Here is a 17,565-nt window from a genome sequence, read left to right as displayed (position 1 = left end):
GCTCAGGAGTGTGTGGGATGGCACAGGTCAGGACAGAAGGGGACACCCTGTTCAGGGAGCGACTGGGAGGTGGGTGCCTAAGAAGGCTGAGCAGCCTCATGGTGCACGGCTAGACCCAGGACAGCCCTGCTGTCCCCACTCCCTCCACACAGCCTGGGGTCTTCTCTCTTCAGCATGATCTGTTGCCAGCACTTGAGGATTTATGGCCCAGAGGCCCCAAACAACTGTGTGGCTTTGGCCAAGCCCTGTGCCTGCTCTGGCTGCTTTCCTCATCTCCTATACAGGGGATTGGACCGCTCTCCCTCTGAGAATCCCTGATAATGACAAGCAGACTTTACCCAGCTTATTTTTTTACTGTTTGGCTCTGACTCAAGCTAAAAAGTTGCTATTCAGCAGAGCTTGAGTTATTTTTATTGTTATAGCCGGGCTTGGTCTAGGATGTATTTGGCTAAAGTTGATCTTGACCTTGGATTTCCAGCTGGCTCAGGCTGGAGGAAGGGGAAAAGGCCCTGGGAGGATGAGTGGCAGATGGTGGGCATGCCTTGCAGGCTGAGCCACTGGCCCTGCTTCCCTGACAGATACAATCTGTGGGGAGAGAAGACCAGAGTAATTGAGAGGAATGTCAATTTTTTTTTTTTTTTTTTTTTGAGACAGAGTCTCACTCTGTCTCCCAGGCTGCAGTGCAGTGGCACCATCTCAGCTCACTGCAACCTCTGCCTCCTGGGTTCAAGCGATTCTCCTGCCTTAGCCTCCTGACTAGCTGGGATTACAGGCCTGCACCACCATGCCTGGCTAATTTTTGTATTTTTAGTGAAGATGGGATTTTGCCATGTTGGCCAGGCTGGTCTCGAACCCCTGACCTCAGGTGATCCACCCGCCTTGGCCTCCCAAAGTGCTGGGATTACAGGTGTGAGCCACCGCGCCCAGCCAAAAAGAATGTCAGTTTCTTTCCAAACTTTTGTTCTTGTACAAATATTCTTAAATAGTACTCTTTTTACTCAAATAGCAAGCACCATCAGCTCAAAGGTTCATCCTAGAAGTGGAAAAAGGTTGGGTCCCAGATATCTGTTATGCAGTTTTCCCAAAGGGACTTTCCTTAAAAAAAAAAAAAAAAAGAGTAATGATAGGTCCTTTTGTTTAGGAAGCAACTAGAATTGAACATTGGACAACAGATATTTTAGGAATGAAGTCATTGTGGAATAGTACTTCTTTTAATAATTTTATAATTACATTAGATCATCATGACTTGGATGAAAAGACATTATGGCCTCGGGATGGCTGCCTCAGCTCTGGTTTGCCATGTAGGAACTGACAGACAGTACTTTACACTCATTTCCTCTTTTATAAAAATGGAGCTCAGAAGTCATCTACCTGGAAACACTGGTGGGCAAGGTGGCTGAAGGTGCAGCCCATCAAAGAAGAAGGGGCATGGGATGGTGGCTGTCAGAGCATAGGGAGGACCCTGTGGCTTATGCCATCCTCCAGTCTCTCTAGGCCGAGCTCAGGAGACCCAGCAGCCACAGACCACCCAGCCAAGTGGCCTCGATTATGTGGCAGCCACAAGGGGAACTAGATATAATTTTCTGTATTATAATTTGGCCTCTCCTGATGTCTGGTTTCCCTTAGATGCCCGGCTGCTTTCCTTCCTCCTGGTAGTGTCCTTCCTCAAAGCAGTTGGTCTGGCCTCATTTCAGATCCCTCCCCTCCCCCAGCCTCTGGATGGATCAACAGGCTTGCTTTCACCACCCACCTCCCTGGCTTGCAGTCCCCTGATCCAGGTGAATCAACCCAGGTTGCCCAGCACAGCCCCATTCCTGGCATCTCATGATCCTCCTGCCCTTTTTTCTCCAGAGGAACTGTGAGAGTGACACTGAGGAGGACATCGCCAGGAGGAAAGCCCTCCACCCGCGGAGAAGGAGCAGCACCTCCTAACTGGCCCGACCTGCAGTGGCCACCAGGGAGGTCTGGGCCCAGCGGGGCTCCCTTCTGTGCAGACTCTTGGACCCAGCTCAGCACCAGCACCCAGGCGTCCTGAGCACTTTGCAAGAGAGATGGGCCCACAGAATTCAGAAGAGCTTGCAGGCGAGCCAGGAGACCCTGGGAGCTGTGGCTGTCTCCTGTGGAGGAGGCTCCGGCATTCCCAAAGCTCTTAATTCTCCATAAAATGGGCTTTCCTCTGTCTGCCATCCTCAGAACCTGGGGTGGGGATGTGGACTTAGGAAAACAATATAAAGGACATCCTCATCATCACGGGGTGAAGGTCAGACTCAGGCAGCCTTCCTCACGGGCTGAGGGGGTTCAGAACCAGCCTGGCCAAAAATTACACCAAAGAGACAGAGTCCTCCCCATTGGGAACAGGGTGATTGAGGAAAGTGAACCTTGGGTGTGAGGGACCAATCCTGTGACCCTCCCAGAACCACGGAAGCCAGGATGTCAGGCTGACCAACACCTCAGACCTTCTGAAGCAGCCCATTGCTGGCCCACCATGTTGTCATTTTGCTCATTTTTATTAAACTTCTGGTTTACCTGATGCTTGGCTTCTTTTAGGGCTACCCCCATCTGATTTCCTTTAGCCCGTGTGCCTGTGACTCTTGGGGGGGCACCCAGTGGGGTGCTGAGTGGGCAGAATCTCAGAAGGTCCTTCTGAACCGTCCGCACAGGCCTGCAGTGGGCCTGCCTCCTCCTTGCTTTCCTAACAGGAAGGTGTCCAGTTCAAGAGAATCCACCCGGAGACTGGGAGTAGTGGCTCACGCCTATAATCCCTGCGCTTTGGCAGTCCGAGGCAGGGGAATTGCTTGAGCTCAGGAGTTGGAGACCAGCCTGGGCAACATGGCAAAACGCAGTCTCTACAAAAAATTAGCCAGGTGTAGTGGTAGGCACCTGGCGTCCCAGCTACTCCAGGGGCTGAGGCGACAGCATTGCTTAAACCCAGAAGGTCGAGGCTGCAGTGAGCTGAGATCACGCCACTGCACTCCAGCCTGGGTGACAGAGAGAGACCGTATCCAAAAAAAAAAAAAAAAAACTTGCCAGAGACGAGTATGCCCATGCTCCCTCTACCTCACTGCCACCACTCCTGCTGTTAGGGGCTGAGCGTGTGTCCCTAAAATTCCTATGTTGAAGTCTTAACCCTCGGTACCACAGAATATCACTCTATTTGGAGATGGGGTCTTTAGAAAGGTACTTAAATTAAAATGAGCTCACTGATGTGGGCCCCGATGCAACATAATTGGTGTCCTTATAAGAAGGGGAGGTTAGGACACGCAGGAAAGACCACATGAAGGCCCAGGAGTGGGAGGGGGAATAGCCATCGACAAACTAAGGAGGGGGCCTCAGAGGAAACCAACCCTGCTGACACCTCAATCTTAGACTCTGGCCTCAAAAATTGTAAGAAAATAAACTTCCGTCTTTTAAGCCACCCAGTCTGTGGTACTTTTTTAGGGTGGCCCTAGCAAAATACACACCTGCCAACTACAGACAAGATGGGAGCAGGAGAATTCCTAACGATGTGGGCGGAGATGGGCGAAGAAGGATCCACGGCGAGAAGGGAGAGGAAAAAGAGACGGATGACCTGGCCCCTCCGGTGGAAATGGCAAGGGAAGCTCACTCAATGGCATCGAAATGTGGGCCCTGTTTTTAAGGCCAAAAGAACAGTGTTGCTGAGCAGCATTCAAGAGATGACCCATGGAAGTCAGAAATAAAGTCAGGGCGAGGCCAGGAGGTTGGGAAAGTACATGGAAAGAGGCTGAAAGAGAAGTTTTGGAAGGTGAGGATACTGAGCTGAGGAAGGGAGCCAGGAAGGAGAGAGGGGGAAAACTATTATTAAAAGGAAAGGGCGCTGGGGAAAGAGGTCCCAGTTCCCTTTGTCAGCAGCCAGTTGATGGGCCCAGAGCAAAATGGCCCCACAGGAACGGCAAAGCAACCTAGTTTCAGAAAAGTGTCCGGCCAGAAATGGAGTGAGCCCGCAAGCTGGTTGCAGAAAGCTTAGCAGCTGACCTGGACTTCTTGAGCTTCCCCAGATCTCAGGCAGAAACAGTCCTGTGCCTCCCTCCACCCTGGGAGGATAGCAGAGGCCGAGAACTGCCGACTGCGGGCAAGCGCCCTGGGCCTGCGAGGGGCTCTTGGCTATGGTTGGTTACATAAATCAGCAGGGCGTGTTCTGGAACAGGGCTCACTGGGAGCTCCTAGAAAGTCAGTTATGGTAAACAGGGGGCTGCCCTCCTGCTAGGAAGAAGAGCAGGGAAGACCTTTGACAGACCCAATCTTGATCAGAGAGCCTTTTACAACTTGTCTAGCCCAACCACTATGTTTCACTGAAGAGGAAACCGATGCCTAGAGAGAGGAAGTGACTAGTGCTTCACACAACAAATTTGTGAAAATATCTAATTAGACAGCCCAGACTTTCTGGCCCCTAGTAACAGTGCTCATTTCTTCAGCTGATAAACTGCAGTGGGCCTTTCAGGAAAGGATGAACCGTTCGCTTTGCCTCATTGTTAACGAGTCTCATCTATTCTTGACTGGCCTGCCTCATCCTTCATTCTTGGAAATGGAAGAAATTGACACACTTGCTTCTGCCCATCTTTCACAGTAAAGGACACTGCCCCTTGATGGGGGCATCTCAGCGGCCCACCCCCACAGGCTGCAAGGCATTCAGGATTCATCAGGCTCCTGCTGTATGCTTGGCACTGTTCCAGATGCTGGGTTGGAACAGAGCAGGACAGACACAGACCCTGTCCTAAAGTGGTCCACGTTCTCTAAGCCCTGGGAAACCAGGACTCCATCATGCCCATATCTCCTCCTGGCCCTCTTCTCATCCAGGTTATAGAAAGCACTGCTAGCTGAGTCTTCTTAGCCCAGCTTTCTGGTGTTGGATGGCACCTGCTGTGTTTCCCAGAAGCCCTTGGGAAGCACAGGGCCAGGCAGTGGGCAGAGGGGGGCCTTTGAGAATGCACAATCCTTTGAGGATGACTTTGAGGACCAGCAGCCAGAAGCCAGGCACCCATGCGCCTCCCAGACAGGGGCCCAGTCCCTGTGGCCTCTGCTAGCAGACGACTGCAGCCCCCAGGTGTGAGGATGAGCACAGCAGCTGGTCCAGGGCGCCACGTGTGTTCTGTTGGCTCTGAAGAAGGATGTGTTGACCAGCTGACACTTACAGGGCTGAAAGAGACCACAGCATTCTCAGAGGCAAATGGAACATTCCAGTGACGAAAGCCATGCCGGTTCAAATGCAATTCTTTCAAGAGGTCTGGAGGGTTCCTGCCCCAGAGTGTGTGCTTATGTGAGTGTTGGATGCTGCATTAATATTTCACAAATATCTATATAAATATTTTAGTGTGTTGCATTTCGATGTCAATCTCACTAGCTTTCCTGACTCCAAATCTTAGATTGCATTTGCCTTTTCCCTTCGCATATTTATTTGCTGAAAACCTTATTTTGGAAGCAAACGAAGGCCATACTATAGGAGTATGAGGTGAACTACAACATCTCTATGAAGGAAAAGTCAGGCCCCGGACTCCACAGACAATCAAAGTAAGTACATGTGAAAGAGCTAACTTGAGGACTCGTATCTCACAGGGAATTTTATCTGGCACAGGATTGGAGAACTTTCCTTCCATAGAGTCCCCAACTTGATTTCATCCTGACATTGTTCTGTTCACTGTAGCTGCACCCCAAAGGAAAATATCTTCCTTGGTGGTTTGCTGAGAGGATCCCATTCTAAGCAAACATTAATAGGCTTAGGGATTGAGCAGTTGAAGATCTGTGAACAATGGTTAATTGACATTTCAAAAAGCAGACACACCATTGGTGAGCTCCCCTTAACAGTTTCTCTCCTCCGGTTTTTCCCTCTCCGTTCTTTTTCTCTCCCTCTTCGTCCATTAGCAATTCATAATATATAGCTGAAGTATATATTTTAGTCTTTTATTTACTTATTGAATAAAATTCATGTTCCCAGTTCTTAATCTAAAAAGCAGTTGATTATATCATCTAGGGAGAAATATTTTTTTAAGTATTTTTTCCTCTATGGGTCAGTGATCCTCCACCCCTAAGCTAGAGGAAGAGTGAAAGAAAAGAAAATGAAGCTCATAATAATTGTTTAAAATCTGCTCTGCAATAGGAACATTTTGCATAAATTTCATTTAGTCCTCTTCCTAATCTTGTAAGGGAAATGAGAGCCCCATTTATATGATACAGCTGAGATTCAGCGGAGTTAGGAAATTTGCATGCAGTCACACAGCTGGAGTACTTAGAATCGGGATTCCAGCCCAGTTTTGCCTACCCTCAAATCCACATTCTTCTCTACTTTTCCTAGAGAAGTACAGTGTTCAATGAAAAAGTAATCCCGGAGAACTATGTACACTATTCTTTTTTTTAAAGCTCACGAACTATGCCATAAGTTGTTTAGGGATACAAGTGAATGTGATAAAATTTAATTAATTAATTAATTTATTTTTGAGACACAGTTTCACTCTTGTTGCCCAGGCTGAAGTGCAATGGTTTGATCTCAGCTCACTGCAACCTCCGCCTCCCAGGTTCAAGTGATTCTCCTGCCTCAGCCTCCCGAGTAGGGATTACAGGTGCATGCCACCATGTCCAGCTGATTTTGTGTTTTTAGTAGAGACAGAGTTTCAGCATGTTAGCCAGGCTGGGCTCGAACTCCTGACCTCAGGTGATCTGTCTGCCTCGGCCTCCCAAAGTGTTGGGATTACGGGTGTGAGCCACTGCACCCGGCCTAAAATTGAATTTTAAAAGCAAGGGAATGACCACTCTCAAAATTCTGGATGAAACTTACATCTGTGTGGCTGAGATGGGAAGGAAGACAAGGTGGGCACTGGGCTGTTGGCAGTGTTCCAGCCAACACTAAGTTCACGGTGGGCTCCTGCGAGTTCTATTTATTATAATGCTTTCTAACTTACATATTAGTTGTTTATGCTTTTGCATGTATCAAATATTATGTTAAAGATAAAGGGAGAAATGAGGTGAAAAAAGTCCATCCTAATGGTCACCAGTTGCCACAGCGGCCTCTGTTAGGGACAGGACGTAATGCCCCTCCCTGCAGTGTTTTTCCCATACGACTTGATGGTGGGCTTTTTTTATGTTCTTCTACTGGCATCTAGATCAGAGGTCATCACACCACTCAGTGTGAGAATACCTGGCTGGAATTTTCATTTCCCTTTTATTTATGTATTTTAAAATTTATTATATGTATATTTTTTAGATGGAGTCTCGCTCTGTTGCCCAGGCTGAAGTGCAATGGGGCAATCTCGGCTCACTGCAACCTCCGCCTCTTGGGTTCAAGTGATTCCCCTGCCTCAGCCTCCCTAGTAGCTGGGACTACAGGCGTGCACTGCCATGCCCAGCTAATTTTTGTATTTCTAGAAGAGACGGGGTTTCACCATGTTGGCCAGGATGGTCTCGATCTTTTGACCTCGTGTTCTGCCCGCCTCGGCCTCCCAAGGTGCTGGGACCACAGGTGTGAGCCACGGCACCCCGCCTTTATTCCCCTGTTAAAGAGAAGGGGTAGGAAATACCCTCTGCCCCTCCCAGCCCTGCCTCCTCAAACATCGCCTCCCCTGGGAGCTTGCATAAGGACTTGGGTCTGAGGACAACTTCCAAGGCCGATGAGGCTGAGTTTGCCAGCTCATGCTCTGGTGCCTTCACTTCTCTTTGGATTTAAACCCAGAGGCCAGAACAGCATTTGAAAAGTCAGCTGGGCCATTATCCTGCTCCTAGATGGGACTGCACTTGGGTTTCTTTGTCTCATTTTGGAATTGAGCCAGGGAGATCCTATATCATCCCTCAATTCCCTTTTCCAGTTCTTAACAGTCTTTATTATATTTTACCACTCAAATCCAAAAAGCCTGGGCTAAGTCCTGCCACTTTGCAGCTGTTGGAACTAAGCCTTGTCATTCAACCTTTCTGGGCCTCAGTTTTCTAATCTGTGAAATGGTGATATCAGTGTTACTTGTCATGAGTGCCTTGTTGAAACCAATTTTGTAAACTAGCTTTGTCAACTTTGAAGGACTTGGCAAGCATAAGGAATTTGTTTTTACACAATTTAGTTACACTCTGGGACCACAGGCATAAAGAGTGTAAGGAAGCTCCAACTTCCTCTGAAGATTCCATAACAGTCACTTCTGAAATAAATTGACAATAGACAGATTTACAGGAGAAAAACCATTTTAATTTTGTGGCTGTACACAGGAGCCTCATAGAAGAATGAGCCTCATAGAAGAATGAAGAATGAGCCTCATAGAAGAATGAGAGGGACCCAATAGTTGAAGTTTTTACAGCATAAAGGAATAGAGCCTTGAGGCTTTTGGGGGAGGTGGTGATAAGTTATGGGAAGGAAAGGGGAAGAACTGCACAGAGAATGGTGTCTTATGCAAATACAAGTCCCTCAGGTAATCAAAGTTGTTTTGGAACTCCCTCCAGAATAGGCAATAGCCTGTCTGGGAGTGGTGATGACTTTTAATCTCCTTGTGGTTATTAATATTGCCTGGTTGTTTGATGAGCTTCCTAGGGAAGGGGTTCAAGACAATTCCATTCCTTTTGGAAGACCATTCCTCAGTCAAGAGGTGGGAACTTCAGAGGGAGCTCTTCCCTGCCCTAGGGAGGAAACTGAGGGGAGGGAAGGAAAAGGTCAGAGAGAGACCTTAGTTTTCCTCTGGGGCCTTTCAGTCTCCTTTGTTCAAAGCAGTCAGCATAGCACCCCAATAAGAGCAACTCTGAGAAATGTAGACGTTAGTCAACCATGGCCAATAGTGAGACTCAACACTGCTTACCTAGACTCTGGGCGGAGGGCTCCTGGAGATCAGTGAACCTCTTACCTCTCAGACTCTCAGCAGTGGTTTAAACACAGGAGAAAGCATCACATTGATGCTGGAGGCTCTCAGCGAGGGGCCTCTCAGCAGTGGTTTAAACACAGGAGAAAGCATCACATTGATGCTGGAGGCTCTCAGCGAGGGGCCTCTCAGCTGGCTGTCTTCTTTCCACCCCTCCGAGAGGGCCTGCTGGGAGTCAGGGAGCTGAGAGGACAGTATACTGCTCCTTTGTCTTTTCATTTAGCACCCTAACACAGGTTCTGAATGAAAAGACAAAGCGTGTAACAACTCTTTTTTTTGAGACTGAGTCTTGCACCCAGGCTGGAGTGCAATGGCGTGATCTCAGCTCACTGCAAGCTTCTCCTCCCAGGTTCACGCCATTCTCCTGCCTCAGCCTCCCGAGTAGCTGGGAGTACAGGTGCCCGCTACTACGCCCAGCTAATTTTTTGTATTTTTATTAGATATGCGGTTTCACCATGTTAACCAGGACGGTCTCCATCTCCTGACCTCGTGATCCGCCCACCTCGACCTCCCAAAGTTCTGGGATTACAGGCGTGAGCCGCTGCACCCGGCCTGCTCTTTGTCTTTTCATTCAGCACCCAACACAGGTTCTGAATGAAAAGACAAAGACTGTAACAACTCTTTAAAGAACTAAGTGCGGGACTTGACTATTTGCCCCTACCCCGTTTTCTTATTTTGAGTGTTGTATTAGTTTGTTAAGGATGCCATAACCAAATATCACAGACTGGGTAGCTTAAACAACAGAAGTTAATTTTCTCACAGTTGTGGAGACTAGAAGTCCAAGACCAAGGTGTCAGCAAGATCAGTTTCTCCTGAGGCCTCTTTCCTTGGCTGGCAGACGGCCGCCTCCTTGCTGCTTCTTCACATGGTGGTCCCTCAGTGGTTGTGTGTCCCTGGTGCCCCCGTGTGTCCACATTTCCTCTTCTTAGAAGGACCCTTGTCAGATTGGATTAGGGCCCTTACAGCTTCATTTTAACTTAATCACCTCTTCGAAGTCTGTCTCTATAAATACAGTCACATTCAGAGGTACTGAGGGTTAGGGCTTCCACAATTTGGTGGGGACCTAATTCAGCCCATACACTGATGTGAATCTATCTAATTCTTCATTTTAAAAAAAGTAAGTACTTTGCCTTCCTGTTTTACATCCAGCTTCTGAATACCCCTGGGAGATGGAGCTATGGGCCCAGCCTGACACAGACTATCTTTGGTTTATGAGGTCAGGTGTGCCAAACCACCAGCAGGGCAGGAACAAGCATCTTTGTAGGCTTTATATTCCAGGCACCCTTGGGCATTGGACACCCTGCCTCTTTTCTTACTCAGGAGTTGAGTGTCTGTGGAGTCCAGGGCCTGACTTTTCCTTCATAGAGATGTTGTAGTTCACCTCTTATGCGTGGTGGCATGTGCCTGTAAGCCCAGCTACTCAGGAGGCTGAGGCAGGAGAATTGCTTGCACCCGGGAGGTGGGGGATGAAGTGAGCCAAGATCATGCCACTGCACTCCAGCCTGGGTGACAGAGTGAGACTCCGTCTCAAAAAAAAAAAAAAAAAAAATTGCCACACTGTAACTCTGCTGTGGTTGGTGTATATCTGCCTTTTTCACTCCAGTTTTTATAGATGAAATACTATTTTATGATGCATCCCAACAAGTATTCGTTAATTTCAAGACAGTAGTGGATAAAAGTGAGGTGCATAGGGGGTTAAGGTAAGAAAGAAGATGCAAAGGCCGGGCACAGTGGCTCACGCCTGTAATCCTAGCACTTTGGGAGGCTGAGGTGAACAGATCACCTGAGGTCAGAAGTTCGAGACCAGCCTGGCCAACATGGTGAAACCTCGTCTCTATTAAAAATACAAAAATTATCCAGGCATGGTGGCAGGCACCTGTCATCCCAGCTACTCAGGAGGCTGAAGCAGAAGAATCGCTTGAACTTGGGAGGTAGAGGTTGCAGGGAGCTGAGATTGCACCACTGCACTCCAGCCTGGGCAAGAAGAGCGAAACTCTGCCTCAAAAAGAAAAAAAAAAAAAAGAAGAAGAAGCTGGGAAGAATTATGTTGCCATTGAAACTTAGAAATATACTTCAAATAGCCAAAGAGTTTCATTGTTTTGGCTGCTTCACTTATTTACACACTTTGCCCCTGTGAGCAGGCACTGAGTGTTTGTCTCTGGACTGGCTGGCAAGACAGAGGGTGGTGGAGGTGCTTGGAAGATCTGTCCGGAAGGGCTGGGCAGCCTGACGGAAGGTCGTGCAAGCTTCCTGTCTGTGGGTGCGAGAGGAAGCTCTGGATGGGAGCTCTTTGAAGGGAAGGACTGTCAGTTCATTTATGAGGCTCCACAATGTGCTGGTGCCTGGCAGATGATATGAAGATCTGAGGAGGAAAGATGGAGTGGGAGGGAATGAAGGAGGGAACGAGGGAAGGAGGGAAGGAGATAAGAAGTGTGGCCGCCCTGGAAGTGCCTTCAAGAGAGAACCCGCAGCAAGGAGGGCTGTTCACTGCTGGCCCCCAGCTGCCACCCCTTCAGGGTGTTGTATTAGTTTGCTAAGTGCCAGCTGACTTTTCAAATGCTGTTCTAGTCTCTGGGTTTAAGTCCAAAGAGACATGAAGGCACCTGGAGCGTGAGCTGACAAACTCAGCCTCGTTGGCTTTGGAAGTTGTCCTCAGACCCACGTCCTTACGCAAACTCCAAGAGGAGGCGATGTTTGAGGAGGCAGGGCTGGGAGGGGCAGGGGTATGTTCTACCCCTTCTCCTTAAAAGGGGAATAAAAATCCCAGCCCAGGTATTCTCAGAGCATTCTCGGAGTAGTCACAGGGCCTTCACTCTCCGTAGGCTGCTTTCGGCCAGCGATTGAGCATGGTGGGATGGGAGACAGGGGGCGGGTACTCGAACCAGGCCATTCCTGCCCAGCGTGGGACCCTTCTAATCTTTGCCCCTGGACTGCTCATCACCTGGCTGAGCCGTTCTCTGGGTTGCTCTGCCATCAGAGGCACTTCCTAGCCAGCCCTCCTTCCTTCCCACCCTCCTTCCTTAGGTGTCACACCGACATCATGGCCTGAAAGCTCTCCCTTGCCTACTCCTGCTTCCTTTCCCCTTTATCCTTCATAGGCGTTCCTCATCCCCCACCCCAGGTGTCCAGCACTTCTCATCCCATCTTGGCATCTGCTTCCTGAAGAACCTGAACCCACACAGGAGAGAGGGCAAAAGGAGGAAAGTTTGAATTTGCTCCTTTTTGTCTCCACTGATTCCTTCGGCAGGCATGGACTGACAGAGCCACCGCACTACCTTAAAGCTGTCAGCTGGGGACAGTGATGCACCTGTAGTCCCAGCCACTTGGGAGGCTGAGGCGAGAGGACTCAGGAGTTGGAAGCTACATTGCAAACTATGATTGTATCTGTGAATAGTCACTGCAGTGAGACCTGTCTCTCAAAGAAAGACAAAAAGGAAAGGAAAGCTGTGAACAGAGCAGTGGGTACTCAATTAGTCTTTAAAAAAAAAAAAAAATCAATGGTGGGCCCGGTGCGGTGGCTCACACCTGTAATCCCATCACTTTGGGAGGCTGAGGCAGGCGGATCAACTGAGGTCAGGAGTTCGAGACCAGCCTGGCCAATATGGTGAAACCCTGTTTCTAATGAAAATACAAAAATTAGCTGGGCATGGTGGCGGGCACCTGTAATCCCAGCTACTTGGGAAGCTGAGGCAGGTGAATCGCTTGAACCCGGGAGGCAGAGGTTGCAGTGAGCCAAGATGGCACCATTGCACTCCAGCCTGGGAAACAATAGTGAAACTCCATCTCAAAAAAAAAAAAAAAAAAAGAGAGAGAGACCAAGAAGCATGGTATGAGGGGCGCATGGGAGAAGCTGCGGTTTCTAACTCTGGGAATCTGGAGGACTATATGAACAAGGTGGACTTTAATTTGGCCTTAAAGGATGGGTGCTAAGAGAAAGGACAGGAAGTTATGGGTTAGTATTCTGATTGCTTGTCCTTACGCCTTCTCGTGGCTGAACTTTGGAAAGCTCCCAATTAAATGAAAGAATGAGACTTCTTTTCTGGGGGTTAACTGCACAGTGGTGAATTGGTAGTTCTACCATTTTCCCCTTCTCTGTCCATTGTGACCCTGGTTCTTGGTCAGAGAACAGAAGGCCCTGTCGGAGAGCCAGTGGCCATCTGTTGGGGTTGGCAGAAGCACTCAAGGTCAGGCATACAGGACAGATCTGATTCTTCCTGAGTCCTCTGGAGGAGTCTGTGTGTGTGTGTGTGTGTATGTCTGGCTGTATTTGGGTAACTGTGTTTCTGGGCATACCTAGGCGCCCGTTGTGGACATGTCTCTGTGGGGGGTGTGGACGTGTGTAGATATGTCTGGGTGTTTGTGTGTGTAGATGTCTTTGTGTGTGTATCTGACTGGGGGCCTGTGTGTGCATGTGTGTGTTGGGTGTCTGGGTGTCTCTGTGTATGTGGGTGTCTGTGCATGTCTGTGTGTCTGTGTTTGGGGTATGTTTGGGTATCAGTGTGTGCACATCTGTCTCTGTAGTGGATGTGTCTGTGTGTGTGTGTGTGTGTGCATCTGAGTGTGTGTCTGGGTGAATGTATGTTGTCCAAAAGGACTCGTGGAGAAAGTGCCTTCTGGGCCCAGGCTTTGCAGAATCTATTCTGCTGTCAGACCTCTGAGGCAGGTCAGAGTGACATTCTGGGCGATGTGGTTGAGGACAGCCGCATCTGCTGAGTCATAAGGATGTGGGCCTTGTGTGTTCACAGTTGGACGTATCGCCTTTCACACCCACGGAGGGGAAATTTCAGCCAGGCTGGCTGACCCTGCATTCTTTCAGAAGGTCATGACCTCAAGCATCCCAGGGAAGGAGCGGAAACAGGAATGCTCGTAAGACCTAGAGGTTGGCAGAAGGTGAACTGAGACCCAGGTGTTCCCCAGCTGGGTCCGCTGGGTCGTGGCTTTCTCAGGCCTTTCCAATAACTAAGCTGAGGGCTTTGGAACGGATGGGACACTTCCTGGTGGGGGAGGAAGCCCGGGCAGATTTTCTTAAATGATACAAACTGCTAAGCTCACCAAACTTTCACAATCAATGCTGACCCTGGAAAGCCCCACAAAGCCATAAGAGTCTAGACTCCGGAAAATGCTTCTCCTTCCTCTCCAAACCAGCCAACCAACCAACGAATAAACACTACCACTACACATAGTATGCTTAGCTGCCATGCAATCAAGCGAGGCTTTCACGCTTATCAGATTTAAACAGTAACGTTTCCCCCAGGGATGGCAGGGGCAGAAAGCTTCAGTCCCAGCCTTCTTGGTTGAAATGGGTTTCATGGGTTCTTTCCTAAGATCAGATGGGGAGGGGTGAGGAGGGCATTTGCCCGCTGGAGCACACCTGGGAGAGCACCACATGTGAGGGAAGGGTTCCAACAGGACATCGAAGGGAAATGCACATCTGAGCATTTACATGCACCCAGCATGGCGCAAGGCACTGGAGAATATTCTACAGGAGGATATTCCTGTTCCTAAGGAGCCTGAGCTGGGAGTGCACCTGTAGATATTCAGCCTGCCCATAGATGAGCTGCTTCCCCTGGCCACGTGAGGTATGGATGAGGTAAGGAAAGGCGATGTGAGTACATTGAGGTGGGGTTGGTCCTTCTGGGGAGGCAGTGATCAGAGGAAGGCAGGGAGGCTGGCCTGGAGCAGGAGGGTGTCACCACTGGTCACTCCTTGTATTCAGACAGTGAAGGCCACTGACAAAATGTCACACTTGCTGTGATCACTGGTCTCCAGTAAGGTCCATCCAGCCTGTGGGGCCTTGTGGGTCTGGCATGCTGGGCAGCGGGTTTGGTGGGGGGTCAGGTTCTCCTGGGGAGAGAGGGGCCCAGGAGGGACATTGAGGTAGTCAGTACTTGGTCTAAGCAGGGGTTTCAGAGACTTTGTAGATGCTCATCCAACACCACTGAAGATGCCCAGGGGTGACAGGGAGCTCAGGATCTCTTGGCAGGACCCTTAGGGGCTGGTATCAAACTGTTCATTTTGTTACAAGTTCTTTCTCGGGTTGAGCTCAAGTCTGCCTCCCTGCAGATCCATCCATTGTCCTGGTTCTGTCTTCTGGGGTCATATCTGTTTGGCAAATATATAGACAAAGATGGGAAAAGATAGTTCACATCCTCAAGGAATCCACAATGCAGTGACAAGGATGAAATAGGCGCTAAGCTGGGAGCTGAGGAAGGAGTCCTTTGTTCCGAGGGATGGGGGCCCAGGAAGGCCTCCAGAGGAAGTAGCATTTGAGTGGGCTTCACAGAGAAGAGGATTCACATGGGTGGAGGGGGCTACAGAGTCCAGGCCAGGAACAGCTTGAGCAAAGACACAGAGGCGGGAGAGAGCAAGGCATCCCCTGGGGACACGGGGCACCCTGTTGGGGTGGGGCCTGCTGTGGTGGAGAAGGGGGCTAGATAAAGAGGGGCTTCAACCAGGCTTAGGCCTTTATTCAGCAAGCTATGGGGAGGGTTTGGAGGTTTTGTGAGACTTTATCAGAGCTGTGGTTAAGATCGGTGGTTCTCAAAGTGTGGTCCCTGGCCAGCAGCATTAGGGTCACCTGGGAACTTAGAAATGCAAATTCTCCAGCTGCCTCCCAGACCTCCTGGATCAGAAACTCTGAGGGTGCTTTAATAGGCCCTCCAGGTGATTCTGATGTGCTGCTTTAGAAAAACAACCCTGAGAGCTGAGGGAGAGAGAGGGGAGGTGGGGGGAGCCTGGAAGAGGCCGCAGGTGCTGCTGCAGCCTCAAAAAGCAATCACAGCTGGAGGATGGACCCGAGCATGGGAGGAGATATCACTAACAACGCTCCCAACTACAGTAACTAACTGTCCCAGCTTGCCTGGGACCTGAGAGGTTTCATGGGACGTGGGACTTTCAGTGCTAAAACCAGGAGAGTCCAGGGCAAACTGGGATGGTCGGCCACCCTGCCCTAACACTGCCCAGGAAGACGTACTGCTCAGGTTGTTTATGAAGGGAACGGGTGAAGGGTGGAGTTCCCAACATCCCTGAAGCCCATCCTCGAGGACTTTGTAGTAGCTAAAGTTGCCTGTCCCTCTTGTCACCCGTTTCTGGTGCCTGCTGTGCCTGGCAGGAGCCCTTCCCACAGGCCTCTGCTGTGGCCAGGCTCTGGAGACCAGAGCAGAAAGGGAGGTGGAGCCCAGGCCAGTGACAAGAATACAAGGCTGGCTCTCCATGGCCATGTCGCTGGCCAGGCGCCTCGGTCACATGAAATACAATATGGCTGAGGCCTCTCCGACCTTGCTGATGCTGCTGGAAGCTGAAAATACCCAGGGTCCTGGCCTGGGCACCTGGGTGGCTCCTCTGGGCCAGGAATTGGAGGAGAGACTGTGGTGACTCAGCCAGGCTCTGGCCTCTGTGGGGTGATTTCAGGGCACTGCAGCCGCCTACCTTTCCTACAGGTGGAGGTTTTTAAAACAGGAGCCTTTTTATTACCCCAGCTGCCTTCAACACATACAGGGGATGGTGGGGAGAGTGACTTTACCATGTTCACTGAGCTGTTAAACACCAGACAGGAAGCCTGCCTATGGAAGCTTGCTCAGAAAAGTGGGGCAGCTGCTTTCTGAAGACCCCAGTGAGTCCCTCCCTGTGTCTTGTTGATCCACACGCCCTATCCGTGGACCAGTCATGGAGGCTGAGGGATGGATGAGGGTGATTTGTTTAGGCCTGAGACCCAAGGCCTTAGTGCCTGGGGTGGAGTTAGCTTCCCCGAAACTGGAAGGAGGAAAACTGGTCATTGCTAAGAGAAGGGGAACGGCTGCTGGGAGGTGAACCTCATGTCTCCTTCAATTCTCTTCCTCTGCTTCTCTGTGGTGCTCTCTACTTTTTCAGGACTGCCTCGTGAGCAAACTTTCTGGGGTTCAAATGAGGCTCCCTACTCCCAACACACCTGCCCAGGAGTTGGTCCTGCTACAGCCTTCAAAACCTTCAGGCAGGAGGATTGCTTGAGCCCAGGAGTTTGAGGCTGCAGTGAGCTATGATCATGCCACTGCACTTAGCCTGGGCAACAGAGCAAGACACCCATCTTTAAAACAACGACAACAACAATAATAAATAATAATGATAACCTGTAGGCCCTGCCTCTATCAACCTCCCTTCCCTGGAAAGAAGCATCATACCTGGGCAGGAGGTGCTGGCATGGAAACCCTGGCTTTGGAGTTAGACTGGACCTCAGGGTCTGAATCCCAGTTCTGGCACCTTCTTGGCTGGGTAACCGTTAGCAAGGAACTGAGCCTCAGTTCTCCCTCTTGTAAAATGGGAATGACAGTATGCTCCTGCAGGGCTTCTGTGAGGGTGAAATGGAATGAGCTGATGCATGTGAAGTTCCCATTCCATTGCACTCGGAATGTGGTTGCTGCTGTAACAACCATGCTTCTTATGACAGCATATAGTACAGGGTAAAAATAGACATGTAAGTGAGGAGCCTGGAGCAAAAGGGGAAGGAAGATCCCCTGTAGTGGTTCTGCCTCTGGCAACCACTCTGGCGACTGCAAAGCATGTGATCGGTAGGGCCCTTCATATGAATAAGGGGTCATGCCTCTTGCTTCTGCATGCCATGGGCTGGGTGTATGGCTCCCACGGCCTGCATACTCTGCAACTCTGGGGTTAGTGAAGAAGCCTCACTACCCAGCCACAAGGCACATTCTACTTTCCACACATCTGACTCCTTCAACCAGAACCCCATGCC

The 17,565-nt window shown here is 49.9% G+C and overlaps 1 protein-coding gene across 2 annotated transcripts in view; it reads left to right on the top strand.

Moving 5' to 3' along the window:
* DAPK2 (death associated protein kinase 2) overlaps positions 1-3,036 on the top strand; it is a 139,530-nt gene extending 136,494 nt beyond the window's left edge. For both annotated transcript variants that reach the window (XM_009249899.4, XM_063716688.1), the window contains one exon: positions 1,852-3,036. In XM_009249899.4, the coding sequence (XP_009248174.2) occupies positions 1,852-1,932 (81 nt within the window). In that variant the 3' untranslated portion in view covers positions 1,933-3,036. The remainder of the gene's footprint in view (positions 1-1,851) is intronic.
* Positions 3,037-17,565: the final 14,529 nt, after the last annotated feature.

Source organism: Pongo abelii, chromosome 16 (assembly GCF_028885655.2).
Source record: "Pongo abelii isolate AG06213 chromosome 16, NHGRI_mPonAbe1-v2.0_pri, whole genome shotgun sequence".
Taxonomy (NCBI): domain Eukaryota; kingdom Metazoa; phylum Chordata; class Mammalia; order Primates; family Hominidae; genus Pongo; species Pongo abelii.
Note: the sequence above shows the minus strand (reverse complement) of the source record. Positions and strands in the feature narration are given on the sequence as shown.